Below are 26,337 nucleotides of genomic sequence, written 5' to 3' on the forward strand. Positions count from 1 at the left end.
AATGATTAGTAGAATTATTTTTAAATGAGCCTAAGAATTAAAGTTTCATCAATAAGGTACTTAATTCTGTGATTCTCTATCAGTATGCAGTTTCCATGGAGACAGAAATATAAAATAACTCGTGGTACTGGTGAGCACGAAGGGCAGGACTGTGAAGTAACAGTAGCGACTCCACCCGCCCTGCCCCACCTAACACTGTGCTGTGAGGGGGGCTATCCTGTGCTTCCCTTGATTTGCTAAACACTGAAGCCCTCAAGCAAGGCAGGTGCAGCTCTAACTGCTGAGAGGACAGTGGAGACCAAGGAGGAGTCTGCTCTGAAGCCACTGCAGTGTTGGTAGCAGGAGGCAGACAGTGTGGAAGCAGGTAGAGGAGCAAACAGGGCAAGGAGACTAATGGTGAGGGGCAGGGGCAGGGGCAGGGGCAGGGGCAGGACAGGAGAGCAGGACTCTTACTTCTTTCGGTCTTTGTCCTTCCTAATGCTGTTACCTGCCGTCAGAAATGACTGGTTTGGGAAGAGCTCGCACGTGGCTTTCCTCTTCGCGAAAGCGATGGACTCTTCCTCCAGCACTCTCCTCCTGTCTTCCAGTTTCATTCTCTCCTCCTGATGAAGTCTTTTGAGGTGCTCAAATTTGGCCTGAAGCTGTGAAACAAACGTACAGTTCCCATAACTGACACTATGTGGCAGCACAAACACGCGAGAGAACACTCTCCCACCCCCATCCGACTCATGCTACTGGCCGCGCTTCCCGGAGAAGCCTCCAACTGCCTTGGAAAGTTTCATTTTAAGAGAGTTCCTCTACATGATTGAGCCAAATGCGTAAATAGACTCAGGAACAAAACTTTTGACTGTCTGCTAATATTTTTATATTCTTGCCTTATATTTTATCTATAAAGTCTATTTAATAAAGATTCAAATTCATGCTCAATAAAAATAAGGGATGCCGGGCGGTGGTGGTGCACGCCTTTAATCCCAGCACTTGGGAGGCAGAGGCAGGCGGATTTCTGAGTTTGAGGCCAGCCTGGTCTACAGAGTGAGTTCCAGGACAGCCAGGACTACTCAGAGAAACCCTGTCTCAAAAAACCAAAATAATAATAATAATAATAATAATAATAATAATAATAATAATAATAATAATAAAAAAAAAATAATAAGGGACACAAAAGTACAGACGAAAATTACCAAGAACAATAACAACAAAAAACTATTTTCCAAATAAAGATGACATGTAGAAAAAAAAAAAAAAAGGAAGGAAGGAAGGAAGGAAGGAAGGAAGGAAGGAAGGAAGGAAGGAAGGAAGGACAGAAAAAGGTTTGAAAATCATACTGGTAAATTCCTGGAAAGCAAGCATCAACAGAGAGTTGGTAGGGGTCCGATGAGACAGGGCCCCAAAATTAAGGTAGTAAACAACAACAGGTGGTAATGATTGACTCCAGCTGGGTCAAAGCAAGCAAGCCTCAGGGACTTCCTGGGGGTGTGGGGTGTGGGGTGTGGGGGTGTGGGGTGTGGGGTGTGGGGGTGTGGGGGTGTGGGGTGTGGGGTGTGGGGTGTGGGGTGTGGGGTGTGGGGTGTGGGGGTGTGGGGTGTGGGGGTGTGGGGTGTGGGGGTGTGGGGTGTGGGGTGTGGGGGTGTGGGGGTATGGGGTGTGGGGGTGTGGGGGTGTGGGGTGTGGGGTGTGGGGGTGTGGGGGTGTGGGGTGTGGGGGTGTGGGGGTGTGGGGGTGTGGGGGTGTGGGGGTGTGGGGTGTGGGGGTGTGGGGGTGTGGGGGTGTGGGGGTGTGGGGGTGTGGGGGTGTGGGGGTGTGGGGTGTGGGGGTGTGGGGTGTGGGGTGTGGGGGTGTGGGGTGTGGGGTGTGGGGGTGTGGGGTGTGGGGTGTGGGGGTGTGGGGTGTGGGGGTGTGGGGGTGTGGGGGTATGGGGTGTGGGGGTGTGGGGTGTGGGGGTGTGGGGTGTGGGGTGTGTGTGTAGGGGTTGACCAAGCGCAGAGCTGGATCATAAAGATAGAACCCCTGAGGATGCCTCTGTGAGGTAGACTGCATAGGACGTATGCCCAACCATCCATGGTAGAAGGAACACCTCATCCTGAATGCTGCCTGCCTCATGATTCACTTTCCTTCGCCTACTTATGGGAATCTGGAGTACCTTTTTTAAAAGACACCCCACAGGATGCATCAAAGAAATCAGGGTAAGTCTGCCCTAGATACTTTTAAAAACTGGGAGACAGGAACCTGGCCTCTGAATGGCATCTTAATTCTAACAGCATACTACAGCTAGATCCACTCTGCAGATGAAAAGAAAAATCAGAAGTTCCTTATGACCAGGCTTTCTTCTAATGGACAAGCTCAACTTCTAAGAAAGCTATAAACTGGACCCCATTTCTGAGGGTTTGTTCCTGTGCCCAGTCTGTTTTAACATTTGCATGCTTGACATCAATTCAAACTCTCATGAAGAATAAATATACATACAACTTGGCCTCAAAAACAACTTGACAGATGAGCTACCACTGTTCACTGCACTGTGTATTAGAGTAGGTACTGACCAGAGATTAAAAAAAAAAAAAAAAAAAAAAAAACAGTTGACTGTTCTTCTTACCCGGACATAAAGAAAAGCTACCAGAGAGGAGATGCTTGGTTTTGAAGAGCCACCCTCTGACATTTTCAGACTTAAAACTGTCTAATGGTTTCTGTTATACTGAGGCCAGGTTGTGTGTATATTTATTTTCCATGGGATTTTGAATTGAGCCTTTACAAGATCCCAGTGGCAGCCGTCACTCAGGATTTACAACAGACAAAACTATACTTTTGAGGACAGGTTACCTTAGATCACATTATTCCATGAATATAATCTGATAAAAGTTTTCCTTTAGTTCTTTCTTTATGACATTAATGGGCATAAAAAGGAACCAATAAACAAGAGAGAGAGAAACATAAAAGGGATGTAAGTAATAAAGGTTTGTGAAAGATGAAGCTTAAAGATGGAATATGTATAATGATTAAAGGTTATGAAAATTCCTAAGGTAAAATCAAAACTGATATAAAAGTTCTACTTTAATCAAAGGGATGCTCTTAGGATATTGATGGACTCTTGGTAACAAAAATTGACTTAAAGAACAAATTATGTTTAATCAATATCATTATATTCTCTGCTATGTTCATTAAAAAATCTGCTTTTGTCTAAATTTTGTCTGTTACACGCAAGTTAAATTACAGTCTATCATCTACTCTGTAAGAAAGATGAAACATCCTCTGGGCTCTCAAAAACCATAGTATGGAAGCCTAAACCAATGAGGATGATAAGGTTGAAAGTACAACCAATATTTTGGCTTTCACCCTCTTAAGGTCAGCCAAGACTTAGGGGGCAAAGGGACCCCTCTAAAAAAAGCCCTAATGCTCTGATAAGTCCCTGTCTTCTTGATCAAATAGGACAAGAAGAACCTGGAGACTGGACTCTAACCAGTCACACCCTACAAAGAGAGAACTGTTGGGGAGTGAGACATGGTCAGCAAGACCCTGACCCATTTTTATGATCAACAGGTAAAGGAAAAATTACAAAAGCCAAGGGACTCACCTTAAGTTCCCAAGAGTAACTCTCAGAGTCTTGACTGACGTTAGCAGTAAAAAGGGTTAAATTCTGGCCACCTACATGGCCATGAACACACAACAGGAAAATATAACCAGAAACAATAAAGCAGTTCTGCCAGCGCCCACCAGGACTCCTGGCTATGGACTATCGCTTCTGCTGCAAGTGCCCTGCTAACTTCTTGTTTGGCAGTACAAGAATCTGGAATTCCTCTGGAGGTGCCCTCTGAACAAAAATATCAGCCAGTATCAATGAGGCCTCGCTTAATAACTCATTCACGCATGTATTCGTGACTTGTGGTGGTCTGAATGAGAAATGTCCCCCATAGACATATTTAAACATTTGGTCACCAGTTGGTGGTGCTCTTTGGGAAAGGTTGGAACCTTTAGGAAGTGCAACCTTGCTGGAGGAAATATATCACTAGGTGAGGATTTCAATAGTTTATAATTTCACCCAACTTCAGTTCATTCTGGTTTGTGCTTGCATTAAGGATAGCTTCCTACTCCAGCCACCTGATACCATGCCTCCCCTGCCATTATGAAGGTCCACTCTGAAAGCATACCCCAAATAAACTCTTTTTTATATAACTGCCTTGATCATATTATTTTATCATAGCAACAAAAAGTAATCAAAACAACCTACAAATTATCAAAGTAGATTAATTATACATGGGTCATAGTAAGAAACAAAACCAAAAAGAAACATATCTAAAACTGTATCAAACACCGTAGACCAACAGAGTTCAACATACTCACTTGGACCCTGTAAAAAGAGCTAACATTGAGCAGCTGATGGCCCTAGTGACTTGTCATCTGGCCACACAGTGGGTGTGTCAGGGGACTCAAAGATCCCTTCCACTTGACAGTCCTCACCACTTGATCCAGCTCACCTGATTTCTAGTCACTTATCCATCTGCATTATGTAAACATCTAAAACAGGTCAGGTGCCTATCCTTATGGGTCCTGTGACACCTAGGCTCTGCTTCTGTGTTCTTTAATGTCTTATCTAATCACCTTGCAAAGATAACCCCAGCTGGGCTGCTTAATGGTTGACATCCCTGCAAAGAGGTTCTAAGGAGGGCACCAGATTCTCCCCTAAGTATCCAGCTGTTTCTATACCCTGGCAACTCTACCCATGGAGAACAGCCGGGGGTCCAACTATGCTGCTACCAGGGAAGTCTTCATCCCTGCTGGTAAGACTTTCCAGGTGTGGCCAGTTTGGGGAAAAGTGCCCCTAAATCTCTTAGCAACCCCTCATCTGTGCTCTGTAAGTAAGCCCAATAAACCTACTGGTTCCCTAAAGTGAACGCTGGCAAAACTGTGCCTCAGTTTGTTGTTGGAATCTTGGAAGAAGGGACAGAGATTGCTTTGTGTCCACTACTAAAGAAATTTTAACAACAAAAACACTTAAGTCACAGCTGAAATGTTCTGGTTACAGTATTAGAATACTTCTTACTAACCTAACAGTTACAAATTTCTAATGGAAGATTGCTTGCTCCAAAGACTAAAAGGTTTAATTGGATTTCATGTTTCTTTAAAGTCTGTATTTAAAGACTATGTGCTATAGTTTTCAAAGGACAAGTACAATCTTAAGATTACCCTTCCAATTTTATAGACCATCCAAAATAAGTACAAATGACATCAAATCAAACGACATTCACCTCTCTTTCAGCTTCTTTCAATATGGCTTCTTTCTCCTTTACTCGCTGCACAAACATCTGCTTCATCTGTTCTTCCTTCCTCTGACGTTCACCACAGAATTCGTGTCTTTTGGCTTCATACGTCTCTTGAAGACTAAAAAAGTTATTTGTGTTATTCTCATGTTAAAAAGACACAGTAACAGTTTTGCAAGCCTGTGTGCACCTCACATTAGGCCTATTTTATCATGTACCATCATTTCTGAGGACCCCAATCATGCCACTTCCTGCAAAAGCAGATGAAAGGCTTTTAGTGCTACAGCTAATAAGGCAAACTAAGATGATAAAGAGTCCTTCACAGGTACTCTCATTTTATACCAAACGTGTTCCTTTTTCAATCTTTGTTAAATGGCATCAATCCAGCTACATGCTAAAGTAATGAAGTCACATGACTTATCCCCTCTGCTTATCTTTGAGCACCAAAGCAGCTTAGCTCTGTGAATCACCTAAATCTGGTCCTCTTTCCATTGCCACAGGTATCATAAACAATGTGCCCTTGACATTTTCTGCTTTCACCACTGCAATATTTTCCGATCTCTGGGCTTCTAGTTCACTGCTCAATGTGCTCTGGTTACTAGACTTTCTGCCCAAACCACAAAGTTCCTCATCTTCCTCTGAGTTACAACTGCACCACCTGTGAAATAAGACCACACCCTCTTTTAAACAGGCAGGAAAGTGCAACCTGCTCTACTTCTTTTCCAGATTAAGTCCTCAACAAACGAATCAAGTCCCTTTAGGTTCCAGCCAAACCAAATATCTCACTGTCCTTAGAACATCCCTTCCCTTTTGAGTTTTCTTCAGTTTCTGATGTCTCTGGCAATTCTGCTTGGCTTTTCCTCTATCTCTGGAGACCAAGTGCAAATGTGACTTCCCTTCAAAGGCTTTCCCTTCTCTTCATTGTACTGGTCCTTCCAAAGTATCTCCAGGGCATTTATATCCTGTCTCCTCTCTCTCTCTCTCTCTTTTTTTTTTAATAGATTCAAATGCCTAAAAATAGGTATAGGAGCCTTGGTCATCTTTGTTACCTGTCTATCAGCAAAGCTATTAGACCCTAATTTCTTCTTAATGCTGTCTTTAGAGACGGACACGTCTCATGAGTAGCAACAACTTTAGCCAAGCAAAGACTATCCTGGAATTCTATGAATAGCTCTCTTTACCTACCTGTAAAATTCCAGAACTATGACAATAACCCTTCTAATCTATGAGAAATGGCAAGCTCTTCCACTTCAGCTTATTGTGTGAATATCCCAAGATTCAATAGAATACAAATTCACTTTCCTCTTATGTCAATAAGAAATTTCTATTGCGTTTAAAAAGACATTAAATATAGCTGTATTTTAAATTTCATATTTTAATTAAAAAATTTATTGACATTTGATAAGCTGAAGAAAAACAGTAAGAAATGTTGCATGATAGCTATCATGACTGAGAGTTAAGTTATGCACATCAGGTTTTCTAAGATCATATCCTAAACATTTGTAAGAACATTCTCATTAAGAACAAAACACATCATTGTGCAAAATACCCTAAGTACTAGACAACTGTCTCAAATACCCAGGAGGCAACATTCATAGGATTAGGCTTTTTGGGTTTTTGTTTGTGTCTCATTTTAAAGAAGCTTCTAAAAATATTAGCTATTTTGACAAACTTCAGAAACTTCACTCCATTATTTTGCAGGTAGAACTGATACATCTTTTATACCAAAACATATAAGTAATAAATAATGACTCAGCTTTTTATCAATTGACAGTTAAAATGATGCTTTGTTTCTTTATCTGTACATATACGCAGGAAGAAAATCAGTTACCATAGAAGTGGTGAACAGAAAAGGCCTAGACTTTAGAGACCATTTGCCACCAGCAGCGCATGCTCCCACTGCTGCAGAGTCTTCTGTCCGCAGCAAACCTCACCAACAAGCACTGGCACTCTCATTTCCAGGTGAGGGAGCAAAACCTTAGTGAATCTAACTAGCACAGCTGGAAAGTTAGAAGCTGGGATGTGAACTAGAGCAGACTTCCTTTAAACCCCACAGGCAACCATGCTAGATCTGACTGCCTCAGCTAGATTCAGCAGAAGGAAGAGACGTGCTGCTCCTGCATGCTTCCTTTCCATCATACCGACTTCCTAGGATATATATTTATGGAGCCAGTTCTAACCTCAGAGATCTGTTGTATCATTCTAAGGTCAATGAGACACTCAATAGATCTGAAGAGCATGGTGTGTGCAGTTAGCACTGGGAACTATGACGTGTACTAAATGAACGTTAGAAGTTCCTGCTACGCTGTGCCCCTCTCTGGGATCCAGTTAGTTTGTCACAATTACATAATGCCATTGTTTTACTCTATTGTAGATCTGACTACCTTGAAGCAATAAGGGAAAAGACCAATTCTTAATTCTCAATGTTATCAAGTCTACAATCCTTTTCACAGATGTTCTTGTTACTTGTACAGTTCAAATAAACATGATAAACTTCTAAGTCAATTAAATGCACAGTTACTCATTTCTTTAGAGTTCCAAAGATAAAATTTCAGTATAACTACAGCAGACAGTTAAGCAATTCTACAATACTATATAAATCTTCCTTTCAAAACTCTAAGTCCTAGCCAGATGTGGCACATAATCTGTATTCCACGTACCTGGGAGGTAGGAGGAGAAATATGCATTTAAGACAAGCCAGGGCTAAAGAGCAAGCTACAGGTCAGTCTGTACTGCATGGGGTACAGTACTTGCCTGAGTTATTCACCACAAAACCAAGAACTACAGACCTAGCACTTCAGTTACAGGGATTCTGTATAAAGAATTCATAAAAATTAATCGTGGAAACATTCTGAAATAATTAATCTTGGGGAGTTAAATTTTTATGAAAGTAAAATGGATATAACTTAATATAAAAAATTAAGGTCAGATGTGGTGGGACACCTTAAAAATCCCAGTACTCAGTGGGCAGAGACATGCTGATCTTTGTGAGTTCAAGGCCAGATGATCTATACAATGAGTTCCAGACAAGCCAGCCAGGCTACACAGTGAGACATAGTCTCAAAAACAGTACATATGTACACCTACGGATACATGCCAGCTTTGTATAATGCTCTATGCTTAGACCTCATGACAAGAACAGGGTTACTGTGCTGTATTAAGATATCTACTACAACTGGGTACAGCCATTTTACATAAGAGAAGACAGAAAGCCAAAGTGAACATTTGGCAGTGAAGAACTGAAGAGCCCCTCACAGGTCCATGTAGCTTCTTTTAGTTGCTTAGTTGATTTAATTTAGGTTTTACATGCCAACCAAATTAAGAAGAATGAAATGGGAAAGAGTCCTCACAAAACAGAAAGTTCAAGAAACTATGAACAATGAGGCTTTCTGTGTATTAGGCTACAATGAACCTTTTATATAAACCTTATCAAATCTCACAAAATAACAAAGTACTACAAGAAATAGTTTACCTCAGCTTGGCCTAAGAAATCCAGAGTCTAGTTTTAAAAAATTCCCCCGTTGTTAAGTGGAGCAGCCTGGGAAGGACAGAAACTGTCCTCATACTGGAGCCCCCTTCTTCCTCTGTGTCTTCTGCCAAGACCCTCCAGTGATGTCCCCTCCTCCTGGGCTTTGTTCTGGGTCTTCCCATTTTTTATCGCTCAGCAGGTACTACTATTCCAAGGACACGTCTTCTAATTTTCCAATTTAAAGAAGACAAGTCTTCCATCTCATAGTGTCTACCTTTCCTTTAGTGTACTCAGCAAATTATAATTTATTCTGACACAGAAGATTTAACTTGGGCATCCCTTGTTTACAAGCTAGTTAACTCTAAGATAGCTGGAATTATACGGAACCACCAGAGCCTTACAAAGAGTAGATACTTGTGCGGAAAGTGTAGCCAAGTGGGTGGTGGGCATGCTCAGCACACATGTCGGGTTTTTGTTTATTCAAACCCTGGCACCACTACAGCACACAGGTGAACACAGCAGCTGCTTTGAAAGAGCGTATTGTTCTACCAAGTATCGTTCAATACTTACTACCGAATTATCTCGCTTTTACATTCCTGTTATAGACTCATCCTGGATGCTTAAGGAGCTGCTTAAATTCAATGTTTTCAAATTTTCCTGATCATAGTCCCAACACTCTTTCCCCACCTCACCTTGCTTACATTAGTGACCACCATTTGTACTGTTTCTTAGGTGGCTAGGTACTTTTTGATTCATCTTTTCTTGTCATCCCATATCCAAATTAATCCTTGAATAACTCCTCAAAGTCGAACATGCTCAGTATGTTATTTTTGTCTAAGCTTCTATCTTCCTATGTCTGGCCTCTTAGCTAGTCTCTCCATGTCAACCTCTGTCTGCCCCACCATATCCTCTCTTGTTCACACAAGACAAAACATCCTCTTCATATTCCTGCCCTTGGGCAAGGTTATATCTGTCTGACCCATTTACATACATACTCTCTCTGTAGCTAGCATGCTGAGTAGATAGATGGCAGATAAACAGTAATCGCTGGCTGAAGGAACATTTTACAGTGTAGATTGCTAGGCTCCAACCCTGCGAGTTCTGACCCTGCATGTCTTAGTCATCTACAGGTGACTGATGATGAGTCCACCAGGCAACCCAGCTCTCCTGGAGATTCTTCCCTAGCTGTCCGGTTTGCTTTCACTTGGAATCTCTGCCTCCTCAGGGCAGACAAGGACCTCTGAATTGTCCCTGAGGCTTGGAAGAAATAAGAGGCAAAACCTCCTCTGGGAAACCCCAGGGAAGCCAACTTGAAATGGTTAATCTTCAGTAAAAATGTAGAATGATTAGAAAATCATCAGCTTATCAGAACTATTGGTATGTAATATTAATTTGGTAGAGAGGGGTTAAACACATAAAACCCTTAATTTTTTACCTTAAACCACTAATGAAATTTAAATTTTAATTTCATCTATGATTAAGTCTTCCACAAGGTCAACTGCAATCTAAATAATGCTTAGATACTCTCTAGTTCCTGCCTGTTGCGTTTTCTCTGTGACACTTGTTAACAGCCAGGATAACTAACAAATGCCAACAGTGAGTTAAAAAGGAATTCCCAGCCTCAGAAAAGTTTAAAATAGTATTGATCCTAAAGAATAAATGCTTTACCCATCAGAACTGTTCTAGAGTGCCGTATCAAATCAGATTTGATTAAGTACCTAGGAATTAGGATTTTATGTATGTATGTGTTCATTTAAAAAATTCAGAGATATCATTTAGCACCATATAAAGTTACCAAAGAAATTCAGAGTAACATTAAATGGTCTAGTCATTTATCAAAGTCTTTAGGTCAAAAATTCTTGCAACTATAAGAAACTATTTGAACTGAGATTCTTTACAAGGAAAGGATATTGCATGCTTGGCTAAGCTTCTTTTACTCCAAATGTTCCTTCAGAAAAAGAGCAACTGATGAAGACTTGGGTAATTTGACTTGTGCAATAATTATAATTTTAACTGCTTCTAGGCACCCCTCCCCACAAAAACAAACAAACAAAAACAACCCAAGATACAAACAAAAACTGAAGTGTGTCCTTCAGTTATTCATATCCTAAAACTGCACATTCTAATTACTTCTTTCCCTGGTTCAGGATCTCATCCATGCTGGTGCTCTTAACACTGAACATTGGCTGCCACTCCTCCCCACCCCACCTCTTCTTTACTTTTTGAGACAAGATGTTACTATATTGCCCAAATTGGCCCTGAGAAGGTTGTACAGTTCAGGCAGACCTTGAACTCGCAAGCTTCATGGAAGTTTCCCAGTAGCTGTATAGAAGGACTGTTTTTTTCTTAACTCCTTTACAGTCAGGAATAATCTTCAAAAGCAAAGAGATATCAGTTGATTGGAGAAGTCAAATGAGTCAATTTCATAGTTAGATTTCTAAAACTACATTCTCATCACTATGGCACTTAAGAAAGGGTAATCCTAGCCAGGCAGTGGTGGCGCACGCCTTTAATCCCAGCACTTGGGAGGCACAGGCAGGTGGATTTATGAGTTTGAGGCCAGCCTGGTCTACAGAGTGAGTTCCAGGACAGCCAAGGCTACACAGAGAAACCCTGTCTCAAAAAAAGAAAGAAAAGGAAAGAAAGAAAGAAAGAAAGAAAGAAAGAAAGAAAGAAAGAAAGAAAGAAAGATAGAAAGAAAGAGAGAAAGAAAGGAAGAATAATCCTAACTTCCTCTGCTCCTGCCTTCCTCTGAAAGCCTCCCTTACCTGAGGGGCTTGTTCTCTGGGCCCATATCTGCAAAGCCCATCTCCTGCAGTTTGCAGCGCCTGTACAGCTCATAGTGCCTCATATGCGTCTGCTCCCGCAGGTCCTCCATGTTTGTGCAAATAAGCATTTCCCGCAGCTTTACAAAGTCACAGTGATTTTCATTTTCCACTGGCCAGAGAAAATAAGAAAGCACAATGCTAGCTTTAATTCCTGGCATGCAGTCAGTGCTTGTCCAATGAAAGGTAAAGGAAAGCACAGTGAACTAACAAACAGCAAGAAGTCACTTCCGATCAATGGCTACTATTATATACACGTAAGCAAGGAAGAAATGCACTCTGAATAACGGGTAATACTAGCTAACGAACTGAGAAGTCTGCTTCAAATATAGTATAGTAGCTAATGGATAAACAGGAAATAGCAAAGACATATTTTTCATTGCTATATGCTCGAGTTATTTTACTCCTACTGTTAATTTACCAACTATAGCCATGGGACATTTTATAGTTTTACATAGTACTTAAGTAAGCTTGTTTCACTCTCAAGTAGTAAATTCCGTTCAGATCTACAATGACCAAATCTTTTTCTATATTACATTTATGAATCTGTATTAAATATTATTCAAAATTAGTCAATACAATGCTACAATCATTCTATGTTTATGACTACCCAAGGAGTATTTTAAATGAAATTTTAAAAATTTATTTTTGTTTGTTTGTATGTATGTATGTATGTATGTATCTATCTATCTATCTATCTATCTATCTATCTAAATCAAGCTTCACTCTATTGCACAGATTAGCATCAAGCTTAAAATCCTCTGGCTTTAGCTCCCCAAGGAGCTAGGACTAAAGGTATACCATACCCAGTTTTAATTAAAAGTTTTCTCAATATTTTATATTCATTAAAAGATATTATATCAGCTGGGCAGGGTAGTATATATGCATATAATCCCAGTACTCAGAGGTAAGAGTTCATAATTTCCAGGCCAGCTTGGCTACAAAAGCAAGACCACTTCATGTTTAACTGTTGATTCCCTGTTCAGGACCTCATACATGCTAGCACTCTTAACACTAAACACAAGCCAAATCCCACTCCATCTTTTTTTTTTAACTTTTGAGACAGGATGTTACTCTATCATGCAAGTTGGCCCTGATGTTCATCATATTTAACCACTACATTAGATTCAAATTCTAATCAAGGGCTAGGGATGGAGTTGCACAGAGCATTTTCTAGCATGCTCAAGCACACTGGCTGGATCTCCATCATCAAAGAAGCAGCTACCTTCTGATGTAAGTCCATGTCTACGCATCTCACCTTCTGAAGGTGACCAGCAGAGGAGACATGGTATGACACAGGGAGATGGGAAAGCTCTGTCCACAGACTTTGGACAAAACAGTATACAGATAATTCCTCTGTTTACTAACTACAACCTAAATAATTGTCACCTCAAACAATTGGTCTAATTCTAATTTTGAGATTAACAGGTGGCACATTTCTTTGCTGTCATAATTCTCTTACTTACCTTGTACAATACCCCAAGGATACTGGCGACCCTTGACCATCTTATTTCCAACTTTTATCTCATCCATACTTCCAACAACAGCAAATGGCAAATGGCCCTGGAAAGGAACCAAACATCAACCTCATCTTTTTATACCACAATATAAGTGACTATAATATCAGTGATGGAAACAATAGAGAATAATTAGAGAGCAATTCTACTAAGTTTGGGATATGTACTAAGCACTCTGTAAGAGTTACTTTGGACACTACAAAGACAAGTATCTACTGGGTATCTCTCACATAGAAGGCACGGTGTTATTTGGAATTGAAATAAGAAAGAAAAGGAGAAGCAGAATAAGAATTTTGATACATGTGACACTGTCATGAACATTTTCCCCTAAAAAACAAAGATGTTTTAGAAACTATACACATTATATAATATATAAAATAATACAGTATCTGTGTTACTTGGATCTGGGAGTTAGAGCCAACAGAGTAAGACGAACTAGCATAGGGAGAGACTCAGTAACATGCAGCAGGACTAGAAGTACATAAATCTCTCTAATGTTGAGGCCTGAAACAGGAGAAGATTAACATAAAAACAGGTGTTTAATAGTTAGCATCTGAATAAAGGCTTCTTAACTGTCTTCTGATAAATTACTAATGAGCATGTGAATAAAATTAGATATAAAGGCAATTTAAAGGCAGGGAATCAAGATCACTTCACTTACATTATCAGGATTTAAGAGATTTAGTTTAGAGTTTTGTATTTTCGTGGTTGCAATGGTTAATCTTCACTGTCAACACAACTACATTTAGAATAAGCATAGATTTAGAACCACGTGAGAGTGTCTCAGAAAGGTTAAACTGAACAGAGAGGACCCATCCTGAACACGGGCAGCACCATCCACGGGCCAGGAACCCACACATAAAGGATGGACCGGGCTGGGCATCCGCATTCATCTGTGTTTCCTGACAGCGGACACACGGTGACCAGCTAGCTGCTATACACTCCTGCTGCCAGGACTCGAACACCATGTGGGGCTGTAATCTCAAACCACAACCAAAATAAGCTTCAGTTGCTTTTATCAGAACTTTTGACATAGGAACGTATGTAGTACAGTGGCATATGATAAATCAGAAAAGGAAAAGGAAGAACAACAGTAATGGGATGCTGTTGCTAGGCACTAGGTACCACAACCAAGGGTACATCATTTAATCCTCACTTTAGGATTAAATGGATTAATGGATTAAGGATTAAGTAGCCCTTATGCAGACTACTAGCCAAATTCTGCAGACAAGTTAACAGCCTCCAGGAGGTAACTGTCATCCAAAGCATGAGTTTCAAACCCACAATCCTTCAAAATACAGCAAAGCACTTAAAAACGTGAAACTTGGAGAAAAATAAACAACTTATTCATCTTAGATACATTAAATAAGCAAGCATTTCATTTGTACAGGTGACACTGTAAGGGACAATGAGAGTCAACATCGGCGTCAAGAGTTCTTAGAAAGTCCAATTCTGAAGTATTCCAAGGGAGGCTGCATGGTCCTTTCATGTTTTAAAACAGGACAGGAAGGAACCTTTTCTAAGGCAGTGAAATATGGTTCAGCTGAAGGTAAACCCCAGCTTACAAATGACTGAGTCACTCAATTCAGGGAGAGCAAGAGGAAGCAAAGCTAAGATGAAAGTACTCAGTATCTGTTTGTCAGCAACAATAAAAGTTTATTCTACTGGACTTTTTGACATTTCACCTTATTAGAAGTCTTTCTGGAAAACACAAGTGAAAATATATCTCACTGGTCTCTCTTTATTTGTGAGACCATTCCAAGAACCCAGGAGATGCCTAAAAGCCGTACACAGCCCCATACAGAGAGTGCTTTTTCCCATTCAGCACACCTGCAAATGGTCATACATCAGGTACCATAAGATATCAATAATTAATCATTAAATAGGAATAAAACCCACTAAAAACATATGAGTGTACCTCTTTCAAAGTACTACTATACTAGAAACGCCATTCCTTTGATAATGTCAGTTGGTACAAAGCCTGTGATAAGATTTTATCTTGCTAGTCATATTGGCGCATGACTGAAAACTAGTAAGTTATTTCTGCAAGCTCCCATTTTCTATGTCCACAATACTAACTAAAGGCTCGGGAAGCAAAGCATTGGATAAGCAGGTCTACTGTTGCAACTGCGTGGATCAAAACTCAGCTCAGCTTTAGTTTAAAAACAGTGAGACTTAGAATCAAGGGGGGCTCACATTCATGGCTCCATTGATCTTGGCAGTCGTGTCGTCATCTGTTGGAAACTGATATATCTGAACACCATTGATGACCAGTTCACTCATGAGTTTCATCTTAAATTTCTGTAATTCACTCTTAGAAATTGTATCTGCCTTGGCAATAAGTGGTATAATGTTCACCTATTAAGAAAAAAAATCCACAATATCATCATGAAAGATTCTTTTTTTAATCCTGTTGTCATAGTTTTTGCATATTTAAAAAAATCTCTAACAATAAATTTCTCTGATGAGGAGTTGGCAAATTATAATCCAGGTTTCTGCCTGGTTTTTATAAATGAAGGTAGACCGGAATACCACCACATCTATTCATTTATTCTGCTTTCATGTTACAAGAGATGAAGGGAGTCGCCATACGGAACATAGGTAGCCCACATACTTTACTACCTACCCCCAAAAAGGTCTGGATCTCTCTAACCAAAATATTACTAGTTGTCATTTAATACATGCATATACAAAATTCTCATATACCCATTCTATGGATGCTAGTTATAATAATTTCTAAAAGAGCTCTTGTAAAATTAAACTTTCATTTGCATTTAGATTTAGAATCTCATTATCTTCTTTTCCCCTCAAGTTTTTCAACTGCACACAAGGTAAGTAGAACATAAACTATAAGCAAAGATCACCTGCTTAATTCACTAAGAACTTAGATTTCTCAAGGAAACTGAGAAGACAGGGACCATTGCTCTTCTGGGCTCTTCCCATTTATTCACCTCTGTCAGGTCTAGTTGTCAGAGAAGGTATCTACAGAACTGGATAGAAACTGCCAGAAATAACTAAAACTGCTCTGATGCAAAGGACTGCTTCCTCAGCATGCTCCAGACCTATTACTAGAGGGCAAGAAATGTGAGGTCATAAATACTAACTTACAAACTTAGTCCTGCATAAGATTAATGTCCCCAACACAAGGTCCGTGTCTCTACAAACAGAGTTTTATTATCACATTTTTTTCTATTTTGAACCCAAACCCTCAGGGTAATGAACACGTGGGGAAAAAAAAGAAAAAGAAAAGATCTCAGAGCAATTTTCTAAAAACTGAAAGGATTTGTTTTTTAAATGTTTTTCTCTTTTCTAATTCTGCACTGACTCAGTATATGCCTCTGTGATAGGTAGCCTTCCAGACACTTCCAAAGAAATAATGGTTTTGCCAACTATCCATGAAGTGGATGGCAGAAAACAATTGTAAGTAGATTTCAAGGTACATAAAAGTTTGGGTGCCAAGTACTTGGTTTCAAGAATCCATATATTCAATAACTTATGTCAAACTTTTCACATTGTAATTGTTTTCAAACCGCATAAATATATTAAGTATCAATGTGTGCATGGTTCTCACAGGAAAGAAAGTGGATACTGCCAAAGATGGTTATTTGTCACCATCCGAATGTACAACAGTAACTTTCCACATCAAGCAGACAAGCGTTTGGCTTTTGGGTACAAGAGCAGTGGCCTGGGAAACTGAGAGACGAGAGGTCACCTTTCTCTCTCTCTCTCTCTCTCTCTCTCTCTCTCTCTCTCTCTCTCTCTCTCTCTCTCTCTCTCTCATAAATTAAGTTTCCTGAAGCCTGCCAAAGGCCTAGTGGATAGCAGCTGCCCTACTAAAACCACTATAATGACAAACTAAATAACTACATAAATAATACTACGTATCCAAGTGCAAAACCACGTCATTGGAGCTTGTCTTAAGTTTTCTTTTCAAACTTGCAAGAAATTCATTATCTCATTTGTTTTAAAAAGCAGAAGGCAGAATTGAGATGGAGACCCAATACAGAATTTGTCCCATCACTTGAACAAAATAGAATAGGGTAGACCTTCACATGAATGACTAGGGCTGAAAAACTTTTACTGTCACCAGAAAACATCTGGTTTCAAAGTCTTTGATAGTGTATAATTTGCCACAGATGAAACAGCTAATAAGGGATAAAACCAATATTTAAAATAATCCCTCACTGATAACAAATTCTATGATCTTTATAATGCTGTATCATATTTTCTCTATAACATAAAATTTCAGATTTGATTTTACTCCTTTAAAAAGCACAAGTTTGTACATGAACAGATTTCTTTGGGATTCGGAGAGTATCTAGTCTTTTTCAACTTGTAAATAAACATAATAATCTTCAGTGAGTTAACTTGTGAAACTGTTTTATAACCTCCAAAGTTTATAAATAGCTATTTGCTTCAAAAGTTCAGGAACAAATTTTCTTGGTATAGTCCAAACAAAAATATATGTCACCAAGATGAATTATTATTATACTTTTATAATCTTTAACAATTAAGTTATTCCTCTAATTTATATTTGAAATAAAATTGCAGGACAATTATAACAGGTGTAATCACTAAAAAGATAACTTGTTTTGTATTTGTATCTCATTTTCCAGGTTGAATTTCTCCAGAAAAAAAATGTTTCAAAGACATATAGAATAAAAGCTACAAAGTATGTGCATATTATCTTAAAGATACTTTAATATTTCAAGTGTAGTAAAGTTTGAGAAGTTGGTTGCTTCCCTAATCCACCTTGCTGTCCAGGCTCTTCATGGTCAAGAGGTCAAGCGTCCTTAGAGAATGGCCCGTTGGAGCAATGAAGTAGAGGCACACGTGGATCCGAGAGTCATGGTAGTTAAAAAGAGCACGCTTGATCTTCAGTTCTTCTTGGAGATAGGCCTCAAATTGATCATCTATGTAATCAACTATTGGCTGATAGCTGAAAAAAAATAAGTATTTAAATATTTAATACAACATATCCAGGCTATCTTAGTAAGGAACTTGTACAATTTTCAAGTATGAGGTCGATATCTTCCAGTAATATCAGTTAATATCTATACCAAGCAAACAGGCAATTACAGTGCTAACACATAACCTATACACACATGACTGTAATTCTGTCAAAACATCAGGATAACCTAGTCAGAAATAATATCAAGTTCACAAAGATTCATTTCTACATACATTCATGTACTAGGTTCAGTTCTTTTAAGGCTTTTTACAACTGCCCAAAGCAATTATGAGTTTAACATACAATTAAAGTAACACATGCCATATTGTTTAATTGATTGAGAAAAGGAAAAGGTACCAACTAAAATAATTAAGTAAAGTGCCTGGTTTTTGTTTTCAGTACATCTATAGGTATAAAAAGCTTAACTCACAAAAAAGGAAAGATTAGTATCAGCTGAAAATGTCTAACTAATAATGCTGGCATGGTTGTATTTTCAGGTACTTACAAACAGGCCAGTTATAACTTGTGCTACATTTCTTGCTCAGATAACCCTCATATTCCCTCTGGCCATTGCAGCCTATTCATCCTTGGAAACACAAGTCAAATCAGTGTACTTAATCTCGGTTCATGATGAGTTTGTCAGTGTTCCACTTCATTTTGATATGCTAAATCATTACTTATGCAACTTATCTTAAGTGTTCATATGTGCAGGTGCACAGGTGTACCCCTATACATGGAACCTGGGGAGCCAGCTGCCTTGTTTATTGCTGCAAGACTCATTGGCCTGGGTCTTGTAGATTCTGCTAGGCTGGCTGACCAGCAAGCCCCAAGGATCCAGTCTCCAACTCCCTAGCACTGGGATTACAAGCAAGGATGTACCACTGTGCCCCCACCCCGCCCCCGATGGTTCTGGAGAGAAGACCCAGGGCATCACACTTAAGCACTTTACTAACTGGACTATCTCCCCAGCCCCGCTACCTTTCTACTTTCAAGTAACTTCATTAAATAAGCCAGGCCCCTAAATAGCAAGTCAAACATTATGAAGATTTATAGAATAAAAGCTCCTGTAGAAACCTATTTAATCATGAAGATATTTTAATAGTTCAAAAACAGTTAGTTCCTTTCCTAATCCACTTTGCTGTCCAGCTCTGGGCACTCATGGACATCTTCGTAACCCTACAGGAGAGCAGTGAAAGTTAACTTTATAAACACAGATAGAATTGAATCTTTTATAACTGTCTGGTAATTCTGGTCCTTGAAGACTGGACCTGTTTTATAACACAGAATAGTGTATTCTCCCACTACCAACAGGAAACAGTTTAAGGGGAAAGTCAGAATCTTCATAATTGTTTTCTATAAGAATTAACAAAATACTTTGAACATTAAAAGGACTAAGTTCATCATCAGAATGATTACTATCAACACCAAGAAAAGTTCCTTAGAATGCTGGTCTAAATATGACCTGGTAAAATTCCCTTCCAGAAAAAAGTGAAATAGTAAAAAATCTTTAAGTACATATTTGACATAAAAATTTCAAAGAAGCATTTATAAATGAAGTCAGTACTGACTTGTAATATGACCTAAGTAACCAGGTAGATGACTATCTTGTCTTAAGGTTTTTCAAAAATAAAACTATAGATACTGTTAATTAAACAGGGATTCTTCCATAGCACTTTATCCTGTTTCTAACTCCAGTAACTAGAAAACACCATTTCAATGGGAAAACAGTGACTTAACATCAATTCTCATCCTCAGCCCATGCGAGACAGCCAACTCCTGACATTATTGATTCTTTGCTATGCCTGCAGACAGCAACCTAGCAGAATTGTCTCCTGAGAGGTTTCATCTAGGGGCAGTTGCAGTTGGGAGGCAGATGCAGACACCCACAGCCAAACATCAGTAGAGCTCTGGGAGTCTTGTGTAAGAGACAGGGAGAGAAGTGAGCAAGTTCAAGGATACCACCAGAAGACCTACAGTGTCAATTAACCTGGGACCACAGGGGCTCATAGAGCCTGGTGCACCAAGAGCTGGACCTTGGGGCCCTACACATTTGTAGCAAACGTACAGCTTGATCTTCATGTGGATCCCTAACAAGTGAAGCGGGAGCTATCTCAGTCTCTGTCCCCCACCATTGGATTCTCTTCCCCTTACTTGTACTACCTGGTTAGACTTCAGTGGCAGAGGATGTGCCTAGACCTGCTAGGACTGGATACCCCAGGGTGGGGTGGTATCCAAGATGGGGCTCACTGTGGGTAGTGATTTGTAAGGGTGGGACTGAGAAGGGAGGAGGGGGGGGGGCTGTGATTGGGATGTAAAGCAAATGAAAAAGGAAATACTTTTAAGTAAGACAGAATCCTGTTATAAAATACAGTAAGATTTTGTTCTAGGGTAAAAGAGTGTTCCAAAATGGAAAATGAAAGATGAGGACAAAACTAGAAAACATTTTGTAAAATAGAAAATAAACAGTATTTCGGGAAAAAAACTAGAAAGTAGTTTATAAAAAGGTTATTTGGGCTAGAGACTTGGCTCAGCAGTTACAAGCAGTTGTTGCTCTTGGAGAAGATCTGTGTTCAAGTCCCAGAACCCACATGGTGGCTCACAACTGTCTGGAACTATATTTCCAGTAGATCCAATGCTCTTTTCAGACCTCTGCAGGTACCAGGTATGCACATGGTACCCATAAATACATGCAGGCAAAACACTCATATGCACAAGATAAAATAAATCTAAGAAATTTTAAAAACACTTACGAAAAGTGACACCCAGAAAACATCATACCTATGTTATATTCTATATGGCTGGGTGACTGTAACTTCAGTGACTGTGAAGACCTCTATTTATAGAACTATTTGGAGTTGGGGTACCTTACACTCTTCTATATAGCTACTGTCCACCTCTGTGTATGATCCAATATTCTTGTGTTAGGTAAATCCCTTTAAAATGTACAAAGACATCCCTAGCCTCTAGCAAACCAAAGGCTGAGAATCACTAGACACTATCTGAAGCATGTGTAACCTGCGTCATGGCTTCTCTGCTCTGATGGTGTACAGATGCTGCCAACGTGTTAGCATGCTGGAACACAGTATTTGTGGTGACCTAAATCTATCTTCCACAGTCACTCCAGAACAAATGATCTCTTACGAGCTTTTCTTTTTATTCCACTAACACACCAACACAGAAAATTGGAGCAGCATGCAACAAACCATTGCTCAAGGACCAAATCCAGCTGGACAGCTGTTCTTATACTGAAAACAATACAGAAATAATGTGGAAAAGCAAGTTGAATTTTACTTAAAACTAAGTATAGACAGAAAGTTATACCTGTATAGGTCTTAGTCTACAACCCAATGACATTCATTCAAGTGAATAAGTGCCTTGGCCCTAAGTTTAAGCTCATTTTAAGATACTTTTACTTACATACAAATTAGTTCTAGGTTGGTGTAACCATTAACAGCATTTAAAGTGAGGCACCCTAGGTCTCTGTGCTGCTCATTTAACTTCTGGGGAGGGGCCACATGAGTCTTTTCCTCATGGGCTGACCTGGATTACACAAACTCAGTTCATACAAAAAGACTCTGGAAAATAGCTTGTAATGATGAGAATATATATATATGTATATATATATACACATTCCAAAAGGGAAAAGAATTAAAAGTTATACAAAAATATTCCTCCCTTTCTCTGACGTCCAAAATCTAAAAGTCCAGAATGTGCAATTAACCCCTATAACACTACTGAAGAAAATTAGACAAGATATGACATAAGATAAAACTAGCTTGTTTTAGCTAGAATTTGTTTTAGCTAGAATTTCATTATTAAAAATTTTGATACAGGTTCATCTAGACTAGTGGTTCTCAATTTCCCAAGGCTGCAACCTTTTAATATAGTTCCTCCTGTTGTGGTAACACCCAAACATAAAATCATTTTTTGTTGCTACTTCATAACTAATTTTGCTGTTATGAATTGTAATGTAAATATCTGTTTTTTCCAATAGTCTTAGGCAACCCCTGTGAAAGGGTCATTTGACTCCCAAAGGGAATGCTACCCACAGGTTGAGAAATGTTGATGTAGACAGTTTTCACTGGACAACATTTCTCTTGGGTTAGTGAGCTTACAGAGGTATATATTATCTTGTTTTTTCGTATTGCTTGTACTTCTGCACTGGGACCTGGGCATCCGCAGTTCATTCACTGTTCATGTTCATGAGATGTGTTTCTAGCCTAGCCATGTTGACTAGGAGTTTAGTTTGGTTTAACCATCACCCATGCTTGGTTAATTTCAGATCATATAGGAAGAACCTACAGCCCAGTCTTTAGGAGACTTGGTATGGCTTTTTTAGACTAGAGTGATACTAATCCAGTGGTTACTGGGGTTCACTGGGTCTTAGTGGTAGTGTGTGACTATTTTTAAGTCTCAGGCTGGGAAAGGAAGGGGTCAGGTTCTAGGGCTCATGGGGCAGGGTAAAAACAAGAGGACTGATTAACAGAGCCATGGTACTGGCTACTGAGGCAGAGTGGGGAGTGAGGGAACTCACCAAGGAAGCTTATGAGCGCAGCTCACTGCTGGGCCTGAACTGGAGGAAAGGTGTTGTAGAATGAGAGGGTTAGGGAATTCACCAATAATGGCTGCTGTGTGGCTTCCATCTGGCTCTAAACCTAAGGAGACTGTCTGACTGGATTTAAGGTCTGCTTAATTAGAGGAAACTCATAAAGCTGGTCTTATTACAAGGAAGAATACAAACAAACAAAGCACACACACCTGTCTTCTTTATTTATTTGGTCACCAAAGCCCACTGTATTCACGATGGTCAGTTTCAAGCGAACATTGCTTTCCTGGAGTTCGTAGGTCTGAGCTCGAAGTCTAACACACGGATAGAAATGTGAGGACTCGAGTTCTTCAAAATGAGTGTTAAACAGTGTGTTAATCAGCGTTGACTTTCCAATGCCAGTCTCCCCTAGGAGAAACAAAGCACATAGTCACATGTCCAGAGAATTCCATATGCAAACTCTAGGATGGCTACATGGCCTATAAAATAACTTAGGCTAATGCTGATCTTAAATCACTAGAGAAGCAACAATCATACATGCCAAGTTACTCTGCCCTCTAAAAGTTAAAAAAAAAAGTTTGAAGTTAAGCAAATTAAAAATTTAAACAATTCGTAAAATCCACAGAGCTGTTAATCTGCTTATACAAGCACCATCCTGCTTATACAGAGAATGAAGTGAGCACAGGAACACAAATGTTCAAAACCTGGAGAAAGAGGTATTGGCACTCACCCACACAGAGAATATTAAAACAGAAGCCTTGCTCAATGGATCTATCGACCAGCTGATCAGGTAAACTTTCAAAACCAACATGGCCACACATAGACAAGGAACGGGTATGTTCTTTTTTCTGAAGGAAATCAAAACAAATTACTTTAATTATACTTTTTATATTTGCTATTTAATCACTGTAGGATATAAGCACGCTTGAAAGAATAAATATAATTTATCAAAGCAGCTGAAGAGTTCATGACTTTATTTCTGACTGAAGATAAAAGTGATTAATTGTAAACATTATCAAGCCTCCCAAAACACACAGTTCTCATTCCTTTATAGGACCAAACCCCATAATTTTAATATGAAAACAAGTGACCTCCAAAACCAAGAAAGCAACCAAGTCAACTATGCATATTCACTAACAAAAATTAAGTTCACTGTCATTAGGTACACTTACATATAAATTTTAAATAACTAAGAAAATCCTGAAGGAACAGAGGTATAGATAGTGGAACATTTACATTCTGAATTATAAGGGTATAATTGTACTTCATATTACAGGAAAGAATCAACATATATACATTATAAATAATCATACATACATAAACACACACACACACAGAGAGAGAGAGAGAGAGAGAGAGAGAGAGAGAGAGAGAGAGAACTAACATTCTGAGTGAAACTCTACCCTAGATCGAGCCTTGAGAGGACTGCACGTGGCCTTGGCAATATGCAAACTCAAGACACAGAGTGAGAAAGAAAAGGAAATGAGGAGAAAATGCAGGAGACAATAGGAAAGGAGGCCCCCATATACGAATGTCAGAGACAAAACTCACCAGGTGACCAGAGGGACAAACTAAACTTTAGAATGATGCCTTTGTTCCTTTTCTCCGTACAGTTTGTATGAGCTGAAGCTCCCAGAACAGGGAAAGAAAAGAAGGGAAAGAGTAAAGGGAAAGAAAAAAAAAAGAGGAAAGACTGCACTCCTGTCAAAGATTCTACAGGACCAAATGACTGCATGTGATGCTATGGAGAGCTGAAATGCTGCAAACCAGGACCAATTACCCTGTTAGGATCCTTTGAAAGCTATCCATGCATACCCCTGTATCTGAACTCATGTCCTGGTGACTATCTAAACCTTATAAGCTAAGAATATCGGAAGCAGTAAGGACATTTGAAAAAACTGAAAGGAATCATTCTTTTCTAATTTATGTGTATGAGTGTCTGTGTATCTCTGTGTATGTCTGTGTGTGTATATTTGTGTGTGTGCGTGTATGTCTGTGTGTGAGTGGGTGTCTGTTGGTGTCTGTGTATGTATATGTGTGTATGTATGTCTATGTATGTGTCTGTGTGTGTGTCTGTGTGTGTGTGAGTGGGTATCTTTGTGTGTGTATATGTATGTGTGTGCATGTGTGAGTGGGTGTCTGTGTGTGCATATGTGTATGTACTGTGTGTCTGTGTATCTATGTGTGCATATGTGTATGTATATCTGTGTGTGTGTCTATGTGTGCATATGTGTATGTATTTGTATGTCTCTGTGTGTGAGTGGGTGTCTGTGTGTATATGTGAATCTGTGTGTGTGTGTGTGTGTGTGTGTGTGTGTGTAAATGAGTTATGAACTTAGACTGACAATGCTACCCACAGAGCCACAGACTACAAAACAAAAACTCCAGTCCTGGGCATGAAAAAGCCTTTTTCTGTATCTAACAAAAAAAAAAAAAAATGTTCTTTCTTGTGGTACATGTAATATTATGTTATAAATCAAGTTTCTAATAGTTATAATATAATAAAATATTGAAATATTTTGTTGATTTTGGTTTGTAAATAATTATGCTATTCTTTTTATAAATATGCAAATGTTCTGGGTCTAATTTACCAACAACACCTCTCCTGTTACCCTTTTCCACCTGTTTTCTGTTGTCATTTTTTGGTTTTTCTTTTCTCTCGTCTCTTGGTCCTTCCACAAATGTAACCGTTTGCTGTATCTTTTTGTTTCTTGAAAAAAATAGCCTTTTGTGTTCAAAACTGCAGCTGCAGGGGTTTTCTGCCTTTCCTGCTCACAAGATAATTTACTACTCAAGGTCTTTGCTGAAATGAAACATTCTCTAACTCTCATAATTTAATGAAAATAAAAAAGGTAAAGGATGCCTTAAAATTCCATGGAGCAATTTGGTCTATGTAAGAATTCAAACAAAAAAAAATGGGGTCTTAACAATAATTGTACAAATATTTCTTTGCTGTATTATGTCAAGTATGTGATTGGATTCAATGCTTGTTAGGAGAAATTAAACAATAACAAGTATAAGTTTATACTTTAGGTAAAATAAGGAAAAATAAATATTTTAGATAAGGATGCATCCTTTTTCTATAATAAATTAAGATTTTGTCCAAAAATAAAGAGGTAGAACAAAATTAAGAGCTTACAACTAAATTGCAAAGAGTTTGATCAAGTTACATGAGAGCTATGGGGTAAGGTTACTATAATTCAATATCGTCAGACAAAACTGATGCCTGGTTTTCTTAAATGTCAACCTGTTCTCAGTAAGGCTCTCCCCCATTGAGTAAAACCTCCACATACTGGAGTGCCCCTGTATTAACAGTAGCCAAAAGTTCTACTTCAAAGAATTCTTCATACCTGAGGCATTCCTACTAAATTACACAGTAACTAAAACTATGTGCTCATAAATGTTGGTAACCAGGCATTTCCACCACCTTCCCCCAGCGACAGCAGACATCGCCACTAACTGCCAAGATGAGACACATTCCCACTGTTGCCAGGAGTGCCATATCCTCCCCCTGCGCATGCACTGCATCCCCTAACTAAAGGCCAGTCCTTCCTCTCCACACTTTTTTCCTCTCCACGCTCACCCAGAGGCAGCCTCCATATACCCACTCCCCAGTAAACCTCCCACCTGAGATCTGTGGCATGGTGTGACTTTATGGTGTCTGTCCCTTAGAACCTATTAAAACACTTTCCTGAACCAATACTTAAATCAGGGTCAATCAGCCCATTACACAAAGCAGTTTCACTCTACTTATGCTCTGCACTTCTAAACTACTAACTG

General features: G+C 39.3%; 1 protein-coding gene across 5 annotated transcripts in view; it reads right to left on the minus strand.

Annotated features, from left to right (window-relative positions):
* Positions 1–26,337, minus strand: part of Septin10 (septin 10) — a 64,707-nt gene that overhangs the window by 22,877 nt on the left and 15,493 nt on the right. For 4 of the 5 annotated variants that reach the window (XM_076917113.1, XM_076917112.1, XM_034523949.2 and 1 more), the window contains exons 2-9: positions 23,288–23,405; positions 22,770–22,965; positions 17,813–17,999; positions 15,257–15,418; positions 13,010–13,106; positions 11,487–11,655; positions 5,238–5,370; positions 454–641 (exon numbers count right to left, since the gene is read on the minus strand). In XM_076917113.1, the coding sequence (XP_076773228.1) occupies positions 454–641; positions 5,238–5,370; positions 11,487–11,655; positions 13,010–13,106; positions 15,257–15,418; positions 17,813–17,999; positions 22,770–22,965; positions 23,288–23,405 (1,250 nt within the window). The remainder of the gene's footprint in view (positions 1–453; positions 642–5,237; positions 5,371–11,486; positions 11,656–13,009; positions 13,107–15,256; positions 15,419–17,812; positions 18,000–22,769; positions 22,966–23,287; positions 23,406–26,337) is intronic. The other variant, XM_034523946.2, reaches the window with a different exon arrangement.

This window comes from Arvicanthis niloticus, chromosome 20 (assembly GCF_011762505.2).
Source record: "Arvicanthis niloticus isolate mArvNil1 chromosome 20, mArvNil1.pat.X, whole genome shotgun sequence".
In the NCBI taxonomy this organism is placed as follows: domain Eukaryota; kingdom Metazoa; phylum Chordata; class Mammalia; order Rodentia; family Muridae; genus Arvicanthis; species Arvicanthis niloticus.